The sequence below is a fragment of the Oncorhynchus kisutch genome, linkage group LG19, assembly GCF_002021735.2.
Source record: "Oncorhynchus kisutch isolate 150728-3 linkage group LG19, Okis_V2, whole genome shotgun sequence".
Taxonomy (NCBI): Eukaryota; Metazoa; Chordata; class Actinopteri; order Salmoniformes; family Salmonidae; genus Oncorhynchus; species Oncorhynchus kisutch.
Window position 1 is genome coordinate 52,478,438 of NC_034192.2, and position 26,445 is coordinate 52,504,882.

Consider the following 26,445-nt stretch of genomic DNA (forward strand, 5'->3'; position numbering starts at 1 on the left):
AGGTACGGGTTAAGGTTTGGCATAGGCTTAAAATAAAAATCTAAAAAACACATTTTTATGGCTGAAATAGAACCAGAACCCTTATGCTAATGCCCATCCACCATCCACGTCCACAACACCAAAACTGAAACAGCACTCACTGTTGCCCCTAGTATCCGGTTTCCACGTCATCACCCGACGTCCTCAGGCATGGATGGACGTCGTATACTGACTTGTGTCACGGGTGACCTGGCTGGGTATCTCTCTAGAGGCAACATGATATTGAAACTGCAATAAGACATACAATATGGTCAAATGTGACTTCCTTTTGTTAGAAAACTACATTTTATCAAGACAAATATGATTCTTCATGTTCTGAATCGTTCAGTGGGTTCTTTCATTATATCTAAAGAGTCTTATTTCGTAACATAATACATCCAATAATAAGCAGTGAGCTCTGTTGCTGCTTCTCGAAGCGAGTTTTGAGGATTTGACAAAAAGCTAAATTAACACGAGACGAGACAAATTAAATGTAAAATGATTAGAAAAGAAAAAGCTTGCTCAGTGATTCGTTGACATTTCCCAGAGATACGCTTGTTTTTCTTAGAAATCTTTGGAGAAATCTTTGACTCTAACTGGAGCTTCCCGTTAATATGAATATGAAAAGCGTATACTAATATATGAAAATGCTACATGTCATGTTTCAAAATCAATATCTATCTTGCCTCTAGTGTTTTATGTCCTCCGTATTGGAGAAGAAAGATGGCGAGTTCAACGGTGAGCCTGTCAGTTAGCCTTAATTCTCCCTCAGCATTCAGCCCAGCTGACAATTCTATTTCCTGATTGTTCAACACTTTTCCTCTCTGGCCTCCAGTGATTAAGCCACCCTAATCTTGGCCATCCTACAAGGCTAAACCCTCCAATAACTTTTGAACTATTATGATAGTAATAGTAATAGAGGCATTGTTTTTTATTGTTTCCACACAATTAATATATTATTTTACCTATTGGTCAAAATATGTGTTTTTGATTGGACCCCCTACATACAACTGGAATTATTCATTACAAGCACCAAATCCATTTCAGATTTCTCTGAAGGGATACAACAGATCTGTCTTGAAAAAAACATGTGATTTTTAAAAACATATTCCACTGCTCACATTTCTTCCCTCTTCAGCTACTAACTCTAGAGAGAGATACTAACATATATGCCCATCAAAATAATCCTCTACAAACTCTGTATCGACGTCTCTGCAGTCTACTGAGTCAGACCATTCATACTGCTGGTAGAGCCTTCCAAAAGGAATGGAAGCCCCTACCTTGATTGACTGACTGTGACTCTGTTGAAATGGGACGATACAGAATGCTGCAGAGCCCACACACACACACCCACACACACACACACACACACCGACACACACACACGCTCAGCCGCCAGCCACTGAGAGACAGACAGATAGACAGTAGAGGGTCAGTGAGTAAATGTGTGCAGGGTAATGTGCATTAGCTGTCTTTGTCCGCTGTGATCGTCCCAGGGCACCGCTCATACAACCTCCCCATAGACACTAAAAACAGCAGAAAATGGATATCAACAGAAAGCACGCTGTGTCCCAAATGGGACTCTATTCCCTTTATAGTGCTCTACTTTTCCCCTTTATAGTGCACTATATAGGGAATAGGGCACCATTTGGGATACAAGCATGGTAATAACTACATTAATATGCTGGCTCACTGCTGGGACTATCTCAATCTCTCTCTCATCTGGTCAATTTGTTAGATTGAAGTGTAAATTAGAAAGCTGTGAAAGCAATAAAGTTTGGTACCAAACCGCCTGCAATCTCCATAATGGCTCTATTAAAATTACTTTTCTGTGTTCTACCTTAGCACAGCTATCGTGTGTGTGTGTGTGTGCCTGCTTGTCTGCATCTATGAGAGGGGGAGAGTGTGTGTGCCTGTCTCTGTGTGTGTATATGTCTCCATCTCTTAGTCTTTCTGGGTGTGTCTAGGAGGTCTATATCAAATGTTTCCACCTCCGTGTCCATGAGGAGCGGTTTCTATAGTAACCTGCTCAGCTCAGTGCACTGCATTAGCTAACACATGGAGCAGAAAAATACACACATCTCTTCTTCTCTTTTCTCTCATTCTCTCTGTCCTCTGGCCATTCAACTGAGACATATGGACACCTGGTTCGGCTGATACTTCAGGGAGAAGGAAGAGAAGAGAGGACAGTGGAGGCGAGGGGGAGGAAAAGAGAGGAGGAGAGGAGAGGGAGAAGGGGGGAGGAGATAAGAGGGAGAAGGGGTGCGAGGAGGGTGGAAAAGGAGAGAAGTGGGGGTTAGGGGGTGGAGGGAGCAGGGCCCATTAGGCATAAGGGGGAGAGAAGAGGAGAGAAAGAGAAGAAAGCTCTGATTGATGGCGTTAAGAACACCAAACCACAGAAAGTTTCATCAAAGGGCAGGCAGGGATCAATATGATAAGGGTTTCCTGTGGTTCTGGAACTTCTACCAGACAGACAGTCACAGTTGGAGGCTGAAGGTCAGAGCAGTTGACAGCACCACTTTCACTACCAATCACAAATATCTGAGGTTGCAGAGTTTACTTGTTCAGTCCCCTGCTGTACATCAGTCATTCTGTGTCTCTGTGTGTGACTACTTCTGTCTGTACATCAGTCTTTCTGTGTCTCTGTGTGTGACTGCTTCTGTCTGTACATCAGTCTTTCTGTGTCTCTGTGTGTGACTGCTTCTGTCTGTACATCAGTCCTTCTGTCTTTCTGTGTGTGACTACTTCTGTCTGTACATCAGTATTTCTGTCTCTCTGTGTGTGACTACTTCTGTCTGTACATCAGTCTTTCTGTCTCTCTGTGGGTGACTGCTTCTGTCTGCATCTGATTCACCATGCAGACAGATTGATTACCTGCTGAGGGGGTGAATCTGCCTTCTGTCTCTCTCTACCTACTGGGTCAAAGCAGGACATACTGTTGTCTATGGGGATAGTATATGCGCAGGGTGTAGTGCTCTACACAGAGTTACCTTACAGGGTTACTGTACTTCTGTACATGGCTGCCATGGACCAATCCCGACGGAACTGTACGATTCTAAAATAGAACACTGAGATCACTAGTGTTCTAGAAACACACCCCTCCAAGTAGAGTCAGAGGGATTCTGTTACCATGGAGCCCAGCAGCACTTCCAGAAGTGTGATTCCATTGTGTTCCACAGTGTTGAAGGGTTCCAGGGAAGTGGTTCCATTATACTTCACAGCACGGAGGTCCAGGATTAACACAACTCTATCAGGGATTAAACCTAGACCTCTCCCTCAACCCTACTGATCTTGTCTGTTTCATTCTCTCCTCTCCTCCTCCTCCTCCCTCGTTACTTCTTTCTTTTCAGGCTGGGGCTGGGATAAGAGCTTGCTCTGAGGGATTTTCCATTTCCATTAAGAGATTGACCCTGGCATTTTCTCATTCTCGCCCTGCTTTAGTTTCAACCAGGAATTACAATGTAGCCACTGCACTGCTTTGGCCTTTGTACAGAACACTCTCTCATCACGTATACACTTAACAATTCTCCTTCTGTCTCTTGTGCTGCTCCTCTCTCTCTCTCTCTCTCTCTCTCTCTCTCTCTCTCTCTCTCTCTCTCTCTCTGTCTCTCTCTCTCTCTCTCTCTCTCTCTCTTTCTCTCGCTCTCTCTCTCTCCCTTTCTATGGCCCTCCTTCTCCCTCCCTCCCTCTCCATCTCTTTCTCTCTCTCTCCTTCTCTCTCTCTCTCTCTCTCTCTCTCTCTCTCTCTCTCTCTCTCTCTCTCCGTCTCTCTCTCTCTCTCTCTCTCTGTCTCTCTCTCTCTCTCTCTCTCCGTCTCTCTCTCTCTCTCTCTTTCTCTCTCTCTCTCTCTCTCTCTCTCTCTCTCTCTTTCTCTCGCTACCTCTCTCTCGCTCTTTCTCACACTCTCGCTGTAGCAAATAACTTACGCACCATAAATCTGATAATGAATTTATCTTTCTGAATATTTATCTCTCACATTTAATATTGGAGTGATTTCTCTTTAAACATATGATTTCTGATCCCTGCAGTATTACTGTTACACCCAATGTCATTTATTGTACCACTGAGGTGGTATAAGTTGTTAGTATTCTATTAACAAAAGCATACTGGCTGCCAGCTCTGTATCCCTCTTTATTTCTACACGATGCTAGGTTTTAAATCAATCACTGTGAGTTGTAGGACACCTATTTACCCAAATCTCCTGTTGAAAAAGTAGACTTCATATTTATTCATTTCATCCTGAAGACATGACTCTAAAAATGAAACTAGAGAAAGAAATTGATTCCTCAAAATGTTTAACTTGTTTTTTCTGTCTCTGTCTGTCTGTCTGTGTCTGTCTGTCTGTCGCTCTGTCTGTCTGTCTCTGTCTGTCTCTGTCTGTCTGTGTCCACCCGTCTCTCCATCCTCTCTCTGTCTGTTTGTCCTCTCTTCATCTTCTTCCTATAAGGGTTTTCTGGACATTGATCTAACGGACCTGAGGAAAGGAGGGGCCAACATCACAGGCTTCCAGCTGGTCAACTACACAGAGCAGAACGTCAGCCGTACCATTCAGCAGTGGATGGAGTTTGAAAACAAAGACGCCAAATTCCCCAAGAGACGCCTGAAGGTCCTACACTCCACATACATACACACACTAGTCTCTTTAAACAGACGGGTTCCAATGCTCCAGCTTAACACGTCTGTGCAAGTTCCGGCGTCAGTTGGGACAGAGAGTGCGAGTTGGAAATTGGAAGCGATTCTCTGGTCACGTGACTGCCATGTCATGCCGCTTCTGTGTCTATTTCCGGCAGCATTTTAAGCCCTGCTTCCCAAACTCGTGATTTGTTGAGAGTATGTCTGAAGAGGACCCTCCCTGGTAGATCCCCCCCCCCCCTCCCTTGAAATGTCCAAGAAAATCCTACACTGTCCCCAGACCTTGTGCCGTTGCCTATCTTACGTTGCTCCATGGTCTGGGAGCATCGGAACTGGTGCGCATGTACACACCTAAACGCACACACACACACTTAAAGTTACACTTTGGGCCATCTCTGCTCTGATCTCTCTATAAATCTCTACTCTGACCTCTCTATACCGATCTCTGCTCTGATCTCTCTATAATGATCTCTACTCTGATCTCTCTATAATGATCTCTACTCTGACCTCTCTATAATGATCTCTGCTCTGATCTCTCTATAATGATCTCTACTCTGATCTCTTTATAATGATCTCTGCTCTGATCTCTCTATAATGATCTCTGCTCTGATCTCTCTATAATGATCTCTACTCTGATCTCTCTATAATGATCTCTACTCTGATCTCTCTATAATGATCTCTACTCTGACCTCTCTATAATGGAGTTTGCTTTGATCTCACTATAATGATCTCTACTCTGATCTCTCTATAATGATCTCTGCTCTGATCTCTCTATAATGATCTCTGCTCTGATCTCTCTATAATGGTCTCTGCCTTACTTGCTTCCATCACCTTCCTCTTGAATTAGTTTTATCATGACCAAACCCTTTCAATATGTGTTGTTTTATGTGTAATGAGGACGTGTCTCTCTCTTTCTCTCTCTCTCTCACCGCTCCAACCCCTTCCCCTCTCTCTCTCTCTCTCTCTCTCTCTCTCTATCTCTCTGTCTCTTGCTTTCTCTGTCTGTAGTACACCGGAGCGTTGACATATGATGGGGTGAAGGTGATGTCTACAGCATTCCAGAACCTTCGGAAACAGAGGATAGACATCTCTCGCCGTGGCAACGCAGGCGAATGCCTCGCCAATCCACCGGCACCATGGGGCCAAGGCATAGATATACAGAGAGCCCTGCAACAGGTACACCCACAAACACACTACTCTGCTGGTAGAAATGAGGGATACTCCCACTCACTCTTACACACACACACACGCACACACACACACACACATGCACACACACACACACGCACACACACACACACATGCACACACACGCACACACACACACACACACACACACACACACACACACACACACACACACACACACACACACACACACACACACACACACACACACACACACACACACACACACACACACACACACACACACACACACACACACACACACACACACACAAGCACAACAACATACACAGACAAGCTCCTGAGTGGCATGTTGGCTAACCCATCCTGAGTCGGGCCCTGCTGAACATATTAGATCTGTATTCTGCCACCTAACGTTCCCATGGAGTCACCTATGAGCTTCCTGGATGGAATGTGTTATCACGGCAGGTAAACAAAACCTGCCTGTGATCATCATAGGATATGACATCAACAATGGAGTTTCATAATGCAATGTTCTGAGATGGGAATGAAAACAAGTATTACAGACAGGGTGACAGAGCAGCCAGATCACTCAAGATTCAAGTCAACCCATGTCCTCAAACATTTCCTTAGTTAAGGGCATCATTTTATTGTAGTTTGCAAGCATGTACAGAAGAAAGAGTCTCTGGTTGCCACGGAGATGACCTTATTCACATTTATTTTGGGAGATAAAGCTTCTACATTCAAGACAGGATAATCACATTGATTCAGAAGATAATAAAACATGTTTGTATGACTTCCTAGCACGTCAGGCTAACTTACAGAGTAGGTAGCTAGCTCCCCAGCTAGCTTTTCAGCCTTGGATTGTGCACCTTCCATTGTTTAACTAAGTAGCTAACTAGATGGTGGATGTTTTCCTCTTGAAACTGGGGCAGATGAAAGCAATGCTCACCTCCACAAATGCTGTTGACATTGATATCCATACTGAATGAGGCACAGAAGGGTTAAGGGACCTCATGGGCACACTTAAGAGTCAATGTGGAGGCGATATACAGGGGGTACAGGTACAGAGTCAATGTGGAGGCGATATACAGGGGGTACCGGTACAGAGTCAATGTGGAGACTATATACAGGGAGTACAGGTACAGAGTCAATGTGGAGGCGATATACAGGGGGTACCGGTACAGAGTCAATGTGGAGGCTATATACAGGGGGTACCGGTACAGAGACAATGTGGAGGCTATATACAGGGGGTACAGGTACAGAGTCAATGTGGAGACTATAAACAGGGGGTACTGGTACAGAGTCAACGTGGAGACTATATACAGGGGGTACAGGTACAGAGTCAATGTGGAGACTATATACAGGGAGTACAGGTACAGAGTCAATGTGGAGGTGATATACAGGGGGTACAGGTACAGAGTCAATGTGGAGGTTATATACAGGGGGTACAGATACAGAGTCAATGTGGAGGCGATATACAGGGAGTACAGGTACAGAGTCAACGTGGAGGCGATATACAGGGGGTACAGGTACAGAGTCAACGTGGAGGCGATATACAGGGGGTACAGGTACAGAGTCAACGTGGAGGCGATATACAGGGAGTACAGGTACAGAGTCAATGTGGAGGCTATATACAGGGGGTACAGGTACAGAGTCAATGTGGAGGCGATATACAGGGGGTACAGGTACAGAGTCAATGTGGAGGCTATATACAGGGGGTACAGGTACAGAGTCAACGTGGAGACTATATACAGGGGGTACAGGTACAGAGTCAATGTGGAGACTATATACAGGGAGTACAGGTACAGAGTCAATGTGGAGGCGATATACAGGGGGTACAGGTACAGAGTCAATGTGGAGGCGATATACAGGGAGTACAGGTACAGAGTCAATGTGGAGACTATATACAGGGAGTACAGGTACAGAGTCAACGTGGAGGCTATATACAGGGAGTACAGGTACAGAGTCAATGTGGGGACTATATACAGGGAGTACCAGTACAGAGTCAATGTGGAGGCGATATGCAGGGAGTACAGGTACAGAGTCAACGTGGAGACGATATACAGGGGGTACAGGTACAGAGTCAACGTGGAGGCGATATACAGGGGGTACAGGTACAGAGTCAATGTGGAGGCTATATACAGGGGGTACAGGTACAGAGTCAATGTGGAGGCGATATACAGGGGGTACAGGTACAGAGTCAATGTGGAGGCTATATACAGGGGGTACAGGTATAGATTCAACGTGGAGGCGATATACAGGGGGTACTGGTACAGAGTCAACGTGGAGGCTATATACAGGGAGGGGGTACAGGTACAGAGTCAATGTAGAGACTATATACAGGGAGTACAGGTACAGAGTCAATGTGGAGACTATATACAGGGAGTACAGGTACAGAGTCAACGTGGACACTATATACAGGGAGTACCGGTATAGAGTCAACGTGGAGACTATATACAGGGAGTACAGGTACAGAGTCAACGTGGAGACTATATACAGGGAGTACAGGTACAGAGTCAATGTGGAGGCTATATACAGGGGGTACTGGTACAGAGTCAACGTGGAGACTATATACAGGGAGTACCGGTACAGAGTCAACGTGGAGACTATATACAGGGAGTACAGGTACAGAGTCAACGTGGAGGCTATATACAGGGAGTACAGGTACAGAGTCAATGTGGAGACTACATGCAGGGGCTACAGGTACAGAGTCAACGTGGAGGTTATATACAGGGAGTACCAGTACAGAGTCAACGTGGAGGCTATATACAGGGAGTACCAGTACAGAGTCAACGTGGAGACTATATACAGGGAGTACAGGTACAGAGTCAACGTGGAGGCTATATACAGGGGGTACAGGTACAGAGTCAACGTGGAGACTATATATAGGGAGTATAGGTACAGAGTCAATGTGGAGGCTATATACAGGGAGGGGGTACAGGTACAGAGTCAATGTAGAGACTATATACAGGGAGTACAGGTACAGAGTCAATGTGGAGACTATATACAGGGAGTACAGGAACAGAGTCAACGTGGACACAATATACAGGGAGTACCGGTACAGAGTCAACGTGGAGACTATATACAGGGAGTACAGGTACAGAGTCAACGTGGAGACTATATACAGGGAGTACAGGTACAGAGTCAATGTGGAGGCTATATACAGGGAGTACAGGTACAGAGTCAATGTGGAGGCTATATACAGGGGGTACTGGTACAGAGTCAACGTGGAGACTATATACAGGGAGTACCGGTACAGAGTCAACGTGGAGACTATATACAGGGAGTACAGGTACAGAGTCAACGTGGAGGCTATATACAGGGAGTACAGGTACAGAGTCAATGTGGAGACTACATGCAGGGGCTACAGGTACAGAGTCAACGTGGAGGTTATATACAGGGAGTACCAGTACAGAGTCAACGTGGAGGCTATATACAGGGAGTACCAGTACAGAGTCAACGTGGAGACTATATACAGGGAGTACAGGTACAGAGTCAACGTGGAGGCTATATACAGGGGGTACAGGTACAGAGTCAACGTGGAGACTATATATAGGGAGTACAGGTACAGAGTCAATGTGGAGGCTATAGACAGGGAGTACAGGTACAGAGTCAATGTGGAGGCGATATACAGGGGGTACAGGTACAGAGTCAATGTGGAGGCGATATACAGGGAGTACCAGTACAGAGTCAACGTGGAGACTATATACAGGGAGTACAGGTACAGAGTCAACATGGAGGCTATATACAGGGGGTACAGGTACAGAGTCAACGTGGAGGCTATATACAGGGGGTACAGGTACAGAGTCAACGTGGAGACTATATACAGGGAGTACAGGTACAGAGTCAACGTGGAGACTATATACAAGGAGTACAGGTACAGAGTCAATGTGGAGGCTATAGACAGGGAGTACAGGTACAGAGTCAACGTGGAGACTATATACAGGGAGTACAGGTACAGAGTCAATGTAGAGACTATATACAGGGAGTACAGGTACAGAGTCAACGTGGAGACTATATACAGAGAGTACAGGTACAGAGTCAATGTGGAGGCTATATACAGGGAGTACAGGTACAGAGTCAATGTGGAGGCTATATACAGGGAGTACAGGTACAGAGTCAATGTGGAGACTATATACAGGGGGTACAGGTACAGAGTCAATGTGGAGGTTATATACAGGGGGTACAGGTACAGAGTCAATGTGGAGGCGATATACAGGGAGTACAGGTACAGAGTCAATGTGGAGACTATATACAGGTCCGAGTGAATGCAGACATCTGCCTGAGGGCAGAGAGGAGTTTGATGTTCCGGGGTACATGTACAGAGACAATGTGGAGGTTATATACAGGGGGTACATGTACAGAGACAATGTGGAGGTTATATACAGGGGGTACAGGTACAGAGTCAATGTGGAGGTTATATACAGGGGGTACAGGTACAGTGTCAATGTGGAGGTTATATACAGGGGGTACAGGTACAGAGTCAATGTGGAGGTTATATACAGGGGGTACAGGTACAGAGTCAATGTGGAGGCGATATACAGGGAGTACAGGTAAAGAGTCAATGTGGAGACTATATACAGGGGGTGCAGGTACAGAGTCAATGTGGAGGCGATATACAGGGAGTACAGGTAAAGAGTCAATGTGGAGGACTATATACAGGGGGTACTGGTACAGAGTCAATGTGGAGGCGATATACAGGGAGTACAGGTACAGAGTCAATGTGGAGACTATATACAGGGAGTACAGGTACAGAGTCAACGTGGAGACTATATACAGAGAGTACAGGTACAGAGTCAATGTGGAGGCTATATACAGGGAGTACAGGTACAGAGTCAATGTGGAGGCTATATACAGGGGGTACAGGTACAGAGTCAATGTGGAGACTATATACAGGGGGTACAGGTACAGAGTCAATGTGGAGACTATATACAGGTCCGAGTGAATGCAGACATCTGCCTGAGGGCAGAGAGGAGTTTGATGTTCCGGGGTACATGTACAGAGACAATGTGGAGGTTATATACAGGGGTACATGTACAGAGACAATGTGGAGGTTATATACAGGGGGTACAGGTACAGAGTCAATGTGGAGGTTATATACAGGGGGTACAGGTACAGTGTCAATGTGGAGGTTATATACAGGGGGTACAGGTACAGAGTCAATGTGGAGGTTATATACAGGGGGTACAGGTACAGAGTCAATGTGGAGGCGATATACTGGGAGTACAGGTAAAGAGTCAATGTGGAGACTATATACAGGGGGTGCAGGTACAGAGTCAATGTGGAGACTATATACAGGGGGTGCAGGTACAGAGTCAATGTGGAGACTATATACAGGGGGTACTGGTACAGAGTCAACGTGGAGACTATATACAGGGGGTACAGGTACAGAGTCAACGTGTAACTGACTTAAAGTTAAGGATGCGTTAAAGGAAACTTTAAGAGAAAAGATGAGGGGAAATTCACTTAAGATGTTTTCTGCAACCATGCCCAGAATCTGAAGTCAAATTGGTCAAAACGATATGACCTTAGAGAGAGAGAGAAACAGAAAAGAGACAGCTCAATAGGTTTTCAGACAACCTGAATAAATAAATGTTGCTATGTGATTATTAGTAATTGCCCTAGACGTGCCTGCAGAGGACTGTGCTGTGAACTGGATTGATGATCAATATCTGCTAGCAGTAGGGGGCTGGTTTCTGATACTGACGATGCTACTAATTGGATGTAGTCATTTAGATGTTATTGTATTTTTCAGTTGGGCCGTTGACTTCAGCTTTTTAACAGACAGATCCTCTCTGAGTCTCACACGGGTCTCTCTGGTGTAGCTCTTAGTGATGCACACACACGGACACACACACACCAACACACACACATACAGTCACGGACACACAAACACACCTGCACACCCTCTTGTGCGCACACACGTTCATCCACCTGCCTGAACACACACACACACACGGACACACACACACACACGTGCGCGCGGACTCACGGACGCACAGGCACACACACACAGTGTCTCCGCGGCTATGTCTAGCTGTCATCTGGTCCGAGTGAATGCAGACATCTGCCTGAGGGCAGAGAGGAGTTTGATGTTCCGCTCGCTCAATTAAACCCATCATTCTGCCAACACTAACATGCTGCACTGAACACACACTACACACACACAAACACTACACACAAACTTAAATTCATTGGAGGCATGGACTCTACAAGGTGTTGAAAGCTTTCCACAGGGATGCTGGCTCATGTTGACTCCAATGCTTCCTTTAGTTGGCTGTATGTCCTTTGGGTGGTGGACCATTCTTGATACACACAGGAAACTATTAAGCGTGAGAAACCCAGCAGCTTTGCAGTTCTTGACACAAACCGATGTGCCTGGCACCTACTACCATACCCCATTCAAAGGCACTTAAATATTTTGTCTTGTCCATTCAGAGGCTGACACAAACACAATCCATGTCTCAATTTCTCAAGGCTTAAAAACCCTTCTTTAACCTGTCTCCTCCCCTTCATTTCCACTGATTGAAGAGAATTTAACAGGTAACATCAATAAGGGACCATAGCTTTCACCTGGATCCACCTGGTTAGTCTGTAATGGCAAGAGAAGGTTTACCTAATGTGTTGTACAATCAGTGTACACACACACACACACACACACAATACCAGCTACACACACACACACACACACACACACACACACACACACACACACACACACACACACACACACACACACACACACACACACACATAATACACACACACATGCTCCAATGAACATCCAGACAAGGCTGTTGAAGAAACAGAACTCCAGATGATGTTTCCTGTCAATGAGGCTAATAGAAGACTACTTTATTATGAGTTCTACACCTAAAGACCTAGATGGTAACTGCTTCCTGTGTCTCTGTGTTATCGATGCTCTATTGATTCTGTCCCTCCCCATGTGTTAGGTGCGTATCCATGGACTGACAGGTCATATCCAGTTCAATGAGAAAGGACGCAGGACCAACTTCACCGTCAGTGTCATGGAGCTAGCCCCCTCTGGACCTAAGAAGGTGGGTCATGAGATCTGTAGGATCTTATAGAATCGTATAGGATCTAATGGGATCTAATGAGACCTTATAGGATCTTATTTGATGTCAAGTATAAGGACTCATGTCCAGTAGTGTTTCATTGCAGTCTCATATTATATCAGTACAGTATCAGATCAAATCAAGGTTTCCTTCACTTGTCTGTTTATCTTGTATGTGTATCAGGTGGGCTACTGGAACGAGGACGAGAAGTATGTGAGCACAGCCACCTTCATGAGAGGAAGCAACGACAGCAGCTACGGCCTACAGAACAGGACCTACATAGTTACCACCATCCTGGTCAGTGTGTGTGTGTGTGTGTGTGTGTGTGTGTGTGTGTGTGTGTGTGTGTGTGTGTGTGTGTGTGTGTGTGTGTGTGTGTGTGTGTGTGTGTGTGTGTGTGTGTGTGTGTGTGTGTGTGTGTGTGTGTGTGTGTGTGTGTGTGTGTGTGTGCCATGTTTTCCGTGGGTACCGGACATTTGACCTGCATCATTTTAATTTTGAAGACGTTAGAATAACATCTTCAAAATGTCCTTTTCCTCACCCAAAAAGATGAGTAACGAACAGCAAAAGCACTAGCCTATGTCAATCTACTATCCCCATAGTAGAGAAGTTGACCTATTCTATTGTTCAGCTTGTAGAGAAAGAGAGCCTATTCCGAACACTCTGGGACAGTTGTGGGATGATAGATCCCAAATTCATACAACCAGTAGTCCTAGGCTACATTAAAACAATGTATATTAAAAAGTATTTTTTAAATTTAACTAGGCAAGTCAGTTAAGATCAAATTCTTATTTACAATGACAGCCTACCGGGGAACAGTGGGTTAACTGCCTTGTTCAGGGGCAGAACGACAGACTTTTACCTTGTCAGCTCAGGGATTCAATCCAGCAACCTTTGGGTTATTGACCCTACGCTCTAACCACTAGGCTACTTGCCGCCCCAAATAGATCAGAACATTTGGCTTAAAATGTTGATAAACTATTATTTCTTCACATTGTAGGTGCAGCGAATGTCGTTCCTTACTGCAATTAGCTGGAAAACACTGTTGTCAAAAGCGAGCGGTTTCATGTGAAAGAGATTAAATTATCAGTTATAAATGTAAAAGGGGGGCGCTCTAAGCTGCATCAACTATCATGGGTTGCTAATATGACTCAGATTGTGCCTTTGGATACTGGACAATAAAATAAAGTTTCTATAAAATAAATGTCTCCACGGATATGGTCTGATTTTGGCTAGGATACTCTGAAGCAAGTCATAATATGAGTCTTAACCTCATAATATGTAGTAAATGTTCAGGTTTCCAACATTGAAGTATATGTTTTCAAAATGCATACTGCCTACAGCTCATTGCAAAGTGGTGTGAGACGTGCTGGTGAAGCTGTGCATTTGCTGTTTGAGATGCTGTAGCAGCAGCTCCCGTGCTGTCTGACAGATTTTCTGCTCAAAGTCTCTGTGTCTGTATGTCGTGAGCGTGTGAAAAATAAGATACATAACGAATATACACACGTGCCAATTTAATTCCACTAAATGATGCTAATTAACCTATAGACTGATAAGCAGGACCAGTCAAATGTATTTACGTCGACTGGTATTCCCAACAATGAATAGACATGCTAAAAAACATGATTTCGCAATGGGAGTTTTCTATTCTTCTGCCGGACAATTGACCTTTGGCATTTAAATTATTTGTCTTTTCCAAAAAATACGACCATAGGCCGGTTAATACCAGTTAACAGAATTTCCATCCCTACCTCTTCTTTTCTTCTCTCCTGGCCACCCTGTTAGCCTATAGCCTGTTATCCTGTTAGCCTGTTAGCCTGTTATCCTGTTAGCCTATAGCCTGTTAGCCTGTTAGCCTATAGCCTGTTTCGTATTTCCATCACATCGCAGACTCACAGAGACTTTACTCAGTATTGATGTAATGTGAGAATGTGTTCTCCTCCCTGCTGCTTCCTTCACTTCCCCAGGCCCTTTGATGTCTCCTGCCCACAGAAAGGACCTCTAGCTGGGGGTTGTGGGAGACGGGTGGTATGGAGGTTAGGCTCCCGGGCCTCTAGCTTTGGGTAGTGGGAGGTGGCAGATGGGTGGTATGGGGGATATGAGAAGGGAGCTGGTCTAAGGTTTGTTCCAGGGAGAAGGGAGCTGGTTTAAGGTTTGTTCCAGGGAGAAGGGAGCTGGGATAAGGTTTGTTCCAGGGAGAAGGGAGCTGGGCTAAGGTTTGTTCCAGGGAGAAGGGAGCTGGGCTAAGGTTTATTCCAGGGAGAAGGGAGCTGGGCTAAGGTTTGTTCCAGGGAGAAGGGAGCTGGGCTAAGGTTTGTTCCAGGGAGAAGGGAGCTGGGCTAAGGTTTGTTCCAGGGAGAAGGGAGCTGGGCTAAGGTTTATTCCAGGGAGAAGGGAGCTGGGCTAAGGTTTGTTCCAGGGAGAAGGGAGCTGGGCTAAGGTTTGTTCCAGGGAGAAGGGAGCTGGGCTAAGGTTTGTTCCAGGGAGAAGGGAGCTGGGCTAAGGTTTGTTCCAGGGAGAAGGGAGCTGGGCTAAGGTTTGTTCCAGGGAGAAGGGAGATGGTTTTAGGTTTGTTCCAGGGAGAAGGGAGCTGGGCTAAGGTTTGTTCCAGGGAGAAGGGAGCTGGGCTAAGGTTTGTTCCAGGGAGAAGGGAGCTGGGCTAAGGTTTGTTCCAGGGAGAAGGGAGCTGGGCTAAGGTTTGTTCCAGGGAGAAGGGAGCTGGGCTAAGGTTTATTCCAGGGAGAAGGGAGCTGGGCTAAGGTTTGTTCCAGGGAGAAGGGAGCTGGGCTAAGGTTTGTTCCAGGGAGAAGGGAGCTGGGCTAAGGTTTGTTCCAGGGAGAAGGGAGCTGGGCTAAGGTTTGTTCCAGGGAGAAGGGAGCTGGGCTAAGGTTTGTTCCAGGGAGAAGGGAGCTGGGCTTAAGGTTTGTTCCAGGGAGAAGGGAGCTGGGCTAAGGTTTGTTCCAGGGAGAAGGGAGCTGGGCTTAAGGTTTGTTCCAGGGAGAAGGGAGCTGGGCTAAGGTTTGTTCCAGGGAGAAGGGAGCTGGGCTAAGGTTTGTTCCAGGGAGAAGGGAGCTGGGCTAAGGTTTGTTCCAGGGAGAAGGGAGCTGGGCTAAGGTTATTCCAGGGAGCAAGGGAGCTGGGCTAAGGTTTGTTCCAGGGAGAAGGGAGCTGGGCTAAGGTTTGTTCCAGGGAGAAGGGAGCTGGGCTAAGGTTTGTTCCAGGGAGAAGGGAGATGGTTTAAGGTTTGTTCCAGGGAGAAGGGAGCTGGGCTAAGGTTTGTTCCAGGGAGAAGGGAGCTGGGCTAAGGTTTATTCCAGGGAGAAGGGAGCTGGGCTAAGGTTTGTTCCAGGGAGAAGGGAGCTGGGCTAAGGTTTGTTCCAGGGAGAAGGGAGCTGGGCTAAGGTTTGTTCCAGGGAGAAGGGAGCTGGGCTAAGGTTTGTTCCAGGGAGAAGGGAGCTGGGCTAAGGTTTGTTCCAGGGAGAAGGGAGCTGGGCTAAGGTTTGTTCCAGGGAGAAGGGAGATGGTTTAAGGTTTGTTCCAGGGAGAAGGGAGTTGGTTTAAGGTTTGTTCCAGGGAGAAGGGAGCTGGTTTAAGGTTTGTTCCAGGGAGAAGGGAGCTGGGCTAAGGTTTGTTCCAGGGAGAAGGGAGCTGGGCTAAGGTTTGTTCCAGGGAGAAGGGAGCTGGTTTAAGGTTTGTTCCAGGGAGAAGGGAGCTGGGCTAAGGTTTGTTCCAGGGAGAAGGGAGCTGGGCTAAGGTTTATTCCAGGGAGAAGGGAGCTGGGCTAAGGTTTGTTCCAGGGAGAAGGGAGCTGGGCTAAGGTTTGTTCCAGGGAGAAGGGAGCTGGGCTAAGGTTTGTTCCAGGGAGAAGGGAGCTGGGCTAAGGTTTATTCCAGGGAGAAGGGAGCTGGGCTAAGGTTTGTTCCAGGGAGAAGGGAGCTGGGCTAAGGTTTGTTCCAGGGAGAAGGGAGCTGGGCTAAGGTTTGTTCCAGGGAGAAGGGAGCTGGGCTAAGGTTTGTTCCAGGGAGAAGGGAGATGGTTTTAGGTTTGTTCCAGGGAGAAGGGAGCTGGGCTAAGGTTTGTTCCAGGGAGAAGGGAGCTGGGCTAAGGTTTATTCCAGGGAGAAGGGAGCTGGGCTAAGGTTTGTTCCAGGGAGAAGGGAGCTGGGCTAAGGTTTGTTCCAGGGAGAAGGGAGCTGGGCTAAGGTTTGTTCCAGGGAGAAGGGAGCTGGGATAAGGTTTGTTCCAGGGAGAAGGGAGCTGGGATAAGGTTTGTTCCAGGGAGAAGGGAGCTGGGCTAAGGTTTGTTCCAGGGAGAAGGGAGCTGGGATAAGGTTTGTTCCAGGGAGAAGGGAGCTGGGCTAAGGTTTGTTCCAGGGAGAAGGGAGCTGGGCTAAGGTTTGTTCCAGGGAGAAGGGAGATGGTTTAAGGTTTGTTCCAGGGAGAAGGGAGCTGGGCTAAGGTTTGTTCCAGGGAGAAGGGAGCTGGGCTAAGGTTTGTTCCAGGGAGAAGGGAGCTGGGCTAAGGTTTATTCCAGGGAGAAGGGAGCTGGGCTAAGGTTTGTTCCAGGGAGAAGGGAGCTGGGCTAAGGTTTGTTCCAGGGAGAAGGGAGCTGGGCTAAGGTTTGTTCCAGGGAGAAGGGAGCTGGGCTAAGTTTTGTTCCAGGGAGAAGGGAGCTGGTTTAAGGTTTGTTCCAGGGAGAAGGGAGTTGGTTTAAGGTTTGTTCCAGGGAGAAGGGAGCTGGTTTAAGGTTTGTTCCAGGGAGAAGGGAGCTGGGCTAAGGTTTGTTCCAGGGAGAAGGGAGCTGGGCTAAGGTTTGTTCCAGGGAGAAGGGAGCTGGTTTAAGGTTTGTTCCAGGGAGAAGGGAGCTGGGCTAAGGTTTGTTCCAGGGAGAAGGGAGCTGGGCTAAGGTTTATTCCAGGGAGAAGGGAGCTGGGCTAAGGTTTGTTCCAGGGAGAAGGGAGCTGGGCTAAGGTTTATTCCAGGGAGAAGGGAGCTGGGCTAAGGTTTGTTCCAGGGAGAAGGGAGCTGGGCTAAGGTTTGTTCCAGGGAGAAGGGAGCTGGGCTAAGGTTTGTTCCAGGGAGAAGGGAGCTGGGCTAAGGTTTATTCCAGGGAGAAGGGAGCTGGGCTAAGGTTTGTTCCAGGGAGAAGGGAGCTGGGCTAAGGTTTGTTCCAGGGAGAAGGGAGCTGGGCTAAGGTTTGTTCCAGGGAGAAGGGAGCTGGGCTAAGGTTTGTTCCAGGGAGAAGGGAGATGGTTTTAGGTTTGTTCCAGGGAGAAGGGAGCTGGGCTAAGGTTTGTTCCAGGGAGAAGGGAGCTGGGCTAAGGTTTATTCCAGGGAGAAGGGAGCTGGGCTAAGGTTTGTTCCAGGGAGAAGGGAGCTGGGCTAAGGTTTGTTCCAGGGAGAAGGGAGCTGGGCTAAGGTTTGTTCCAGGGAGAAGGGAGCTGGGATAAGGTTTGTTCCAGGGAGAAGGGAGCTGGGATAAGGTTTGTTCCAGGGAGAAGGGAGCTGGGCTAAGGTTTGTTCCAGGGAGAAGGGAGCTGGGCTAAGGTTTGTTCCAGGGAGAAGGGAGATGGTTTAAGGTTTGTTCCAGGGAGAAGGGAGCTGGGCTAAGGTTTGTTCCAGGGAGAAGGGAGCTGGGCTAAGGTTTGTTCCAGGGAGAAGGGAGCTGGGCTAAGGTTTGTTCCAGGGAGAAGGGAGCTGGGCTAAGGTTTATTCCAGGGAGAAGGGAGCTGGGCTAAGGTTTGTTCCAGGGAGAAGGGAGCTGGGCTAAGGTTTGTTCCAGGGAGAAGGGAGCTGGGCTAAGGTTTGTTCCAGGGAGAAGGGAGCTGGGCTAAGGTTTGTTCCAGGGAGAAGGGAGCTGGGCTAAGGTTTGTTCCAGGGAGAAGGGAGCTGGGCTAAGGTTTGTTCCAGGGAGAAGGGAGCTGGTTTAAGGTTTGTTCCAGGGAGAAGGGAGTTGGTTTAAGGTTTGTTCCAGGGAGAAGGGAGCTGGTTTAAGGTTTGTTCCAGGGAGAAGGGAGCTGGGCTAAGGTTTGTTCCAGGGAGAAGGGAGCTGGGCTAAGGTTTGTTCCAGGGAGAAGGGAGCTGGTTTAAGGTTTGTTCCAGGGAGAAGGGAGCTGGGCTAAGGTTTGTTCCAGGGAGAAGGGAGCTGGTCTAAGGTTTATTCCAGGAAGACTAGATGGAACAAACCTTAGCCCAGACTCCCAGGCCTCCAGTAGACCTCCATGGAGAGAGGTTAATGGGCTGAGGGATTTCAGCATCTTGCCACCCGCCTGCCTGTCCTGCAGAACCGGGTTTTAAGACGAGAGCTGTGAAGGGGGAAAGGCTGTGTGTGTGTGTGTGTGTGTGTGTGTGTGTGTGTGTGTGTGTGTGTGTGTGTGTGTGTGTGTGTGTGTGTGTGTGTGTGTGTGTGTGTGTGTGTGTGTGTGTGTGTGTGTGTGTGTGTGCGGAAATAATAACTGTCCTTAATCTAGCAGGAAGGCTTGGTGCCTCTTCACAGGCAGACAACATGTTGTTTTAAGACCAGGCTATGTGCTTTTAGTTGGGATTTCCTTTAGTGGAATCTTCTTTTATTTTGATGTTTACTGTGGGCACAACTCTAGAACACAACTGAATTGTCTTTCCAAGAGGAATTATTACACTGTAGACTGGATACATGCCGCTGAAAACCCCCCATCAACGATCAGACATTAGATATAACTGGAAGCATTAGAAGACGTTGATTCTCTCTGCTTTCAGGATGTTAGGAAGGAAGGAAAGAAGATAGGGTCCATGGAAGGAAGAAGAGGTGCATTTCTTAAACATTTGTCCAAAGCCATGGTGTTCTGTGTGTGTGTGTGTTGGTACGCCGCCTGAGTGGCAGCCGGTGTCTATTGACCTATTATAGGTCAGTGAGAGAGTGAGTCCTAGTGGACCTGCTATCTGTGTGTGTGTGTGAGTGCGTTTGTGTGTGTGCACAAATGTGTTTGTGTGTGTGTATGTGTGTGTTGGCCCGTCAAACTGCTCTGAAACTGACCTTTCCCTCCACTCCCTCCCTGGGGTCCTGTCGCTTTGCCAGAGGACCTAGAGGCTCTGTGTGTAGCGATGATTACCTTCCCCTGATCCGTAACCAGCAAGGGGACAGTTATTACTGTAACACACAGAGGAAAACTGGCCTGTACAGCAGCTGATAAAATATGGAATAAGGATTTGTGCGCTCAGCGCAGTCTTAGCTTAAATCTCTACTGCAGCTTGAAACGACTTGTGGGTATTGGCTCTCCTCCACTACTTCCTCCAGTGTACCATTAACCGTGAAGAAACCTGGTGGAAACGTTATGCTGACATATTGAAATTCCCACAGGAGACCGTGGTTTTCTTAACTATTTGAGAACATTCCCAATGTCAAACCAGTTGAGAAAGCTCCTAGAACACAACCAAAATTGTTATTAAATGTAACCATGTTTGAACTTTCAGGAAAGGTTCTGTTAACGTAATGAAAATCAAAGAAAATCATTTATTTTGTCAAGTTCCTTAAACTATCCTGCACCATTCCCAGAACGTTGGTTGTATGCAAAATAATTATTGGAAAACCACAGTTTCACTAAGCTCTAATAAACATATGGTTATTAGAATGTTATGTGCTAGCTGTGTTTGTTCAATATGGGTTTGCCAGAAATGTCCTGGTATGGAGCAGGAGAAAGAGAGAAGAAGAGACAGAGTGTGAGAGAGACATACAGAGAGAGAGAGAGAGAGAGACATAGAGAGAGAGAGACACTCAGAGAGGGATGGAGAGAGAGAAAGAGAGACACTCAGAGAGGGATGGAGAGAGAGAGACACTCAGAGAGGGATGGAAAGAGAGAGACACTCAGAGAGGGATGGAGAGAGACAGAGAGAGGGACAGAGAGAGGGAAATAGAGACACACAGATAGTGTGAGAGAGAGACACACACCACACAGAGGGATGGAGAGAGAGACACACAGAGAGAGAGGGAGAGAGAGCGAGAAAGAGACACACACAGACAGAGAGAGTGGGAGAGGGAAAGAGGCACACACACAAAGAGAGACTGAGAGAGAGAGAGAGAGACACTCAGAGAGGGATGGAGAGAGAGAGAGACACAGAGAGAGGGAAATAGAGACACACAGATAGGGAGAGAGGGACAGAGAGAGGGAGAGAGAGAGAGAGACACACACAGAGGGATGGAGAGAGAGAGGCACACAGAGAGAGAGCGAGAAAGAGACACACACAGACAGAGAGAGTGGGAGAGGGAAAGAGACACACACAAAGAGAGACAGAGAGAGAGAGAGAGAGACACTCAGAGAGGGATGGAGAGAGAGAGACACACACAAAGAGAGACAGAGAGAGAGAGAGAGAAAAGGAGTGAGTACAGGGCCTCAGGTGTCATGTCAGTTGTAATCTTGCCAGGATGTCCAATATCTCTGAAAAGGTCCAATTGGTTGTCTGGCTGGTAGAACAGGAATAGGATAACCCCTCAGAATAGAGGTGGGCTGGCAGTGATTGCCTGCTCTACCCACACACACACACACACACACACACACACACACACACACACACACACACACACACACACACACACACAGTGCGTGGGCCACTAATAAACCTGTCAGTGTCAGGTTCACCAGGTGTCTTTGTGATGTCCACATAATGAACCCCCAGGCTCACCGACAGGCGGCACCTCCATAATGATCAAATATAATGATCTTTCTGGGTTGAATAATACTCCATGGTTGTGGAAGGGCCATACAGTCTAATGATATGTAATCATGAAATAGCTAATTGTGTAACTGGCTAACTGTAGGTCTACTGCATGGTAGTGATAATATAATGATTTATAAAGATCAATTGTCTAATGATCTTTCTTGGTTTAATCGTAGGCCTATTAGCAATTATTATTCCTCCGTGCGTGTGGCTTAATGATCAAACATGAACCATCCTATTGAAATACCTCCCCAGGAGAGATCCTCAATAGAACAAGGCTTTAGTAGCTCCATTCTATCCCATTGCTGTGTTTAGCTGCTACTTTGTAAATTCTCCTGAATAATATAATATATGAAGCATACAGCACATCTATGGTCTCATCTTGAGAAAAGTGGTGATAAACTTTATGAGCTGGTACCATTTTTTGCCTGACCTCCCCAGGGCTGTGTATGGATATTACATTATTCCAAAGTCCCTCTTTGCAAATATGACAGCTACTTTTGTATGTTCTGGTACGAGCTCCTATTAAATCCATCCAATATTGATCTTCGATGTGCCAATATTTTAACGGTATTGTAAACCTAAATGAATAATTTACCTTCTCTGAAAGGCCTATGGATTCGATGATAAAGAACCTGGTTGCCAGGTGTTATTTTCTATAGTTGAATCTGTCTAAGTAGCAGCTGCATAAACGTTTGTGGCACAACAGGTTACATCTCTATCACTTCTCCGTCACTAACACAGAAATCTTTCACATGATGTGAAGGGTATTTTCTGAATAAAAAATCCCTAACAGAAAATGTCAACGGTGATGCCATAATAAAAATCTCTGATATTATACATATAGTGCCTTCGGAAAGTATTCAGACCCCTTGACTTTTTTCACATTTTGTTACAGCCTTTTTCTAAAATGAAATATTTTTTTCCTCACCAATCTACACACAATACCCCAAATGACAAAGCAAAATCAGGTTTGTAGAAATGTTTGCTAAAAAACAGATATATTTAATTTACGTAAGTATTCAGACGCTTTACTCAATACTTTGTTGATGTACCTTTGACACCGATTACAGCGTTGATTCTTCTTGGGTTTGATGCTACAAGCTTGGTACACCTGTATTTGGGGAATTTCTCCCATTCTTCTCTGCAGATCCTCTCAAGCTCTGTCAGGTTGGATGGGGAGTGTTGCTGCACAGCTATTTTTAAGTCTCTCCAGAGATGTTCGATCGGGTTTAAGTCCGGGCTCTGGCTGGGTCACTCAAGGACATTCAGAGACTTGTCCTGAAGCCACTCCTGCTTTGTCTGGGCTGTGTGCTTAGGGTCGTTGTCCTGTTGGAAGGTGAACCTTCGCCCTAGTCTGAGGACCTGAGCGATCTGGAGCAAGTTTTCATCAAGGATCTCTGTGTGCCTCCCGGGTGGTGCAGTGGTCTAAGGCATCTCAGTGCTAGCTGTGCCACCAGAGACTCTGGGTTCGAGCCCAGGCTCTGTCGCAGCCGGCCATGACCGGGAGGCCCATGGGGCGGCACACAATTGTCCCAGCATCGTTAAGGAGGGTTGGGCCGGCAGGGATATCCTTGTCTCATTGCGCACTAGTGACTCCTGTGGCGGGCCGGGCGCAGTGCACGCTGACCAGGTCGCCAGGTGTACGACACATTGGTGCGGCTGGCTTCCAGGTTGGATGGGCATTGTGTCAAGAAGCAGTGCGGCTTGGATAGCACTTGGTGGTCCTGTTCTGTGAGCTTGTGTGGCCTACCACTTCGCGGCTGAGCCGTTGTTGCTCCTAGACGTTTCCACTTGACAATAACAGCACACAATAACAGCACAAAAATGTGACAAACTGATTTGTTGGAAAGGTGGCATCGTTGAAAGTTACTGTGCTCTTCAGTAAGTCCATTCTACTGCCAATGTTTGTCTATGGAGATTACATGGCTGTGTGCTCGATTTTATACACCTGTCAGCAATGGATGAGGCTGAAATGAGCAAATCCACTCATTTGAAGGGGTGTCCACATACTTTTGTATATATAGTGTATTTCTGATTATAAAAACCATGGCTACATTATCTGTACTTCCTTATCAAATGAGCTCTCCTTAGAATAGGGTAGGAATCCCTGTGGTAGTACTCCCATTGACTCACTAGACAGTCAACTAGTGCGCTCTCCAAACTCGCAATTTCAGAGCGCTTTTGTTTCCACATTCTAAATGTTTGTTAATGTTTCCCCATGATAAACTAGCATACATGTCTGTTAAATCTATATTCCACATGAATTTACAATAATCACTAGTGTTACATTTCATTCCTTAATGTTTATAGCAGCATTGTAGAAATGTTGTTTCATTTTGGTACAATATTGTTGCATTTCACTTACCATTTCCAATCCTGTGAGTGGGCACAATGTTTCAAGTCCACATACACATTTGCAAGAATCATGAGGTAGAAGATCATTCTATATAATTACTAATATACGATTTAATTAATGATTTTGGATTATGCATTTTACATTGAATACCAGTTAAGAGCCTAAAATAATACAAACTCCTGTTTTGGGGCTATATTGGCAGATTAATCTTGCTTATTGTGAGGGGAGGATGACGAGAGCCTGATACCCCGACCTGAGTCTGAATTTGCCTGCTCCAAGCCGTTTTCTTTTCATGAAGAAGTTATCGATACATTTGTAAACATACACTTTTTATAATTTTGTATTGTCAAGTTTGTTTTATTTCATTCCATTGAAGGTTTTTCAATTTAGTCATTGTCTTTTATTTGGAGTGCTTCTGTCAATGTTGTGTGAGGATACACACCTGATTACGCATCTGATTACGAATTAGACCTATAGGCTACCTGGCCTGTATGCAAATGTGGGCATATAAATGTGCCCATTTGGGGAACTGATAGTATTTCTGATTGGCTGAACGCACCACCACTAATGAGCTGTGGAGCTTCTCAATGTAATGTTTTCTTCACCTCAAACAGTTCCGTCCACTGAGAATGACAATAGTTCCTCAATGTATTTGAACATCTTTCCAGCTCTTTCCCTTTCGATAACCACTCAGCGTGAAAAAATGTCATGCTCTGATCCAGTGGAATAAAATAGGTCTACCTGATGAGCTCTTATTCCTTGCGTAAAATAGCCTCCAGCTGTATCTGTCCCGACCTCACTGGAGCAGGAAACTGAGGGCCCTGAATATTTGACATAATGTTGCAAGTTCGCTAAAGCAAGCCTTGGGTGGGTCCAAGTTGATACAGTGTTTGAATTTCGGTGCAGACAAGCCATGCGTAGTGAATGTGATTTATAGGAGATTTATTTTTATCTGTATATTTTCTACCTGCAGGCTGCAATGTTTGTATTTGTTGGCTTTATTGATTTATCTAGGCAATTGTTACATAAAAGTTACTTTTTAGGTTTGTATAATTTTTTATTTCGATTTGGATAGAATTTTGATTAACCACATGACAATGATTTTGAGATACGACAGCGTTATTATAAATTAAAAGAAACTGTTCCACGTAAACGTGCATATGAAAACCATAACTGGCATGCAGATCGGTAGAAAGGGTAAGATAAATTGGCGAAACATCTTCAGAATCTGCGAAAGCCAGCAGGAGCGGAAGGAGGATGGTCGGTCAGGTTTTTTTCTCTTCTGGTTATCTTGATCTCTGCTTCCCTCTTGAGTAATGTGTGTCTTATTTCATCAAACAGACAAGCATATATTTGATTTTATTAAAACACAAAGGGTGTGTCTATATATGGAAAAATACACGTTTAAACATTTTGACCAATCACTTTCAGTAAACCAATATTTTATTTTAGTCGGGGACAGCCCTAGTATTTAGAGCGGTAAATAAAAGTTTTTGTCATACTACTGGTACTATACATGGTCTGATATACCACAGCTTTTAGCAAATCAGCATTCAGGGCTCGAACCACCCGGTTTATAATGACCTTTAATGTGGTGGCAGGTAGCCTAGTGGTTAGAGCCTTGGGCCAGTTACCAAAAGGTTGCTAGATCGAATCCCCGAGCTGACAAGGTAAAACTCTGTCGTTCTGCCCCTGAACAAGGCAGAACGAGACAGAACAAGGCAGAACTGTTCCTAGGCCGTCATTGTAAATAAGAATTTGTTCTTAACTGAATTGCGTAGTTAAATAAAAAATATTGGAACTCTATCCAGGCTTGAGTTCAATTCCATTTTAATTTGAGTCAATTCAGAAAATAAACCCAATTCCCCCCCCCAAAAATATTCAATGTACTCCCTAAATTGGAATTTCAATGGAATTGACCCCAGCCCTGAGTGCATCTGCCCTCCTTCTCCTACAGGAATCCCCATACGTGATGCTGAAGAAGAACCATGATCAGCTGTCAGGGAACGATAAGTACGAGGGTTACATCGTGGAGCTAGCGGCTGAGATCGCCAAGCACGTTGGATACCACTACAAACTGAAGGTGGTCTCAGATGGGAAATATGGAGCCAGAGACTCCGAAACCAAGATGTGGAACGGCATGGTTGGAGAGCTGGTGTACGGGGTGAGTGCTCATAAGGTGGTTATTAGAGCTTATAAGAGGGTTAGTAAGTGCTCATAACATTTATGGAGGTGGTTAACATTCATATTGGTCACATTCTATTTTTATGACGATGACACCGCACAATTTGTCTTTCTGACACTTTAATGTTCTCTGATACCATCTGCAAAACATGGTAGTCCTTTTAAAATAAATTATGTTTTTTTTTTCACAGGAAATTAGTTTCCAACAATCAACCATTTATATAGCTTAGGATACAGTGGACACACTCTCACACCCTCTCTCAATTCAATTCAATTCAAGGGGCATTATTCACATGGGAAACATATGTTCACATTGCCAAAGCAAGTGAGGTAG

At 45.8% G+C, this 26,445-nt stretch overlaps 1 protein-coding gene across 4 annotated transcripts in view; it reads left to right on the forward strand.

Moving 5' to 3' along the window:
- Window positions 1-26,445, forward strand: part of LOC109864941 (glutamate receptor 1) — a 149,091-nt gene that overhangs the window by 68,590 nt on the left and 54,056 nt on the right. For all 4 annotated transcript variants that reach the window (XM_031797855.1, XM_031797854.1, XM_031797852.1 and 1 more), the window contains exons 6-10: window positions 4,466-4,624; window positions 5,659-5,826; window positions 12,756-12,860; window positions 13,062-13,175; window positions 25,885-26,091. In XM_031797855.1, the coding sequence (XP_031653715.1) occupies window positions 4,466-4,624; window positions 5,659-5,826; window positions 12,756-12,860; window positions 13,062-13,175; window positions 25,885-26,091 (753 nt within the window). The remainder of the gene's footprint in view (window positions 1-4,465; window positions 4,625-5,658; window positions 5,827-12,755; window positions 12,861-13,061; window positions 13,176-25,884; window positions 26,092-26,445) is intronic.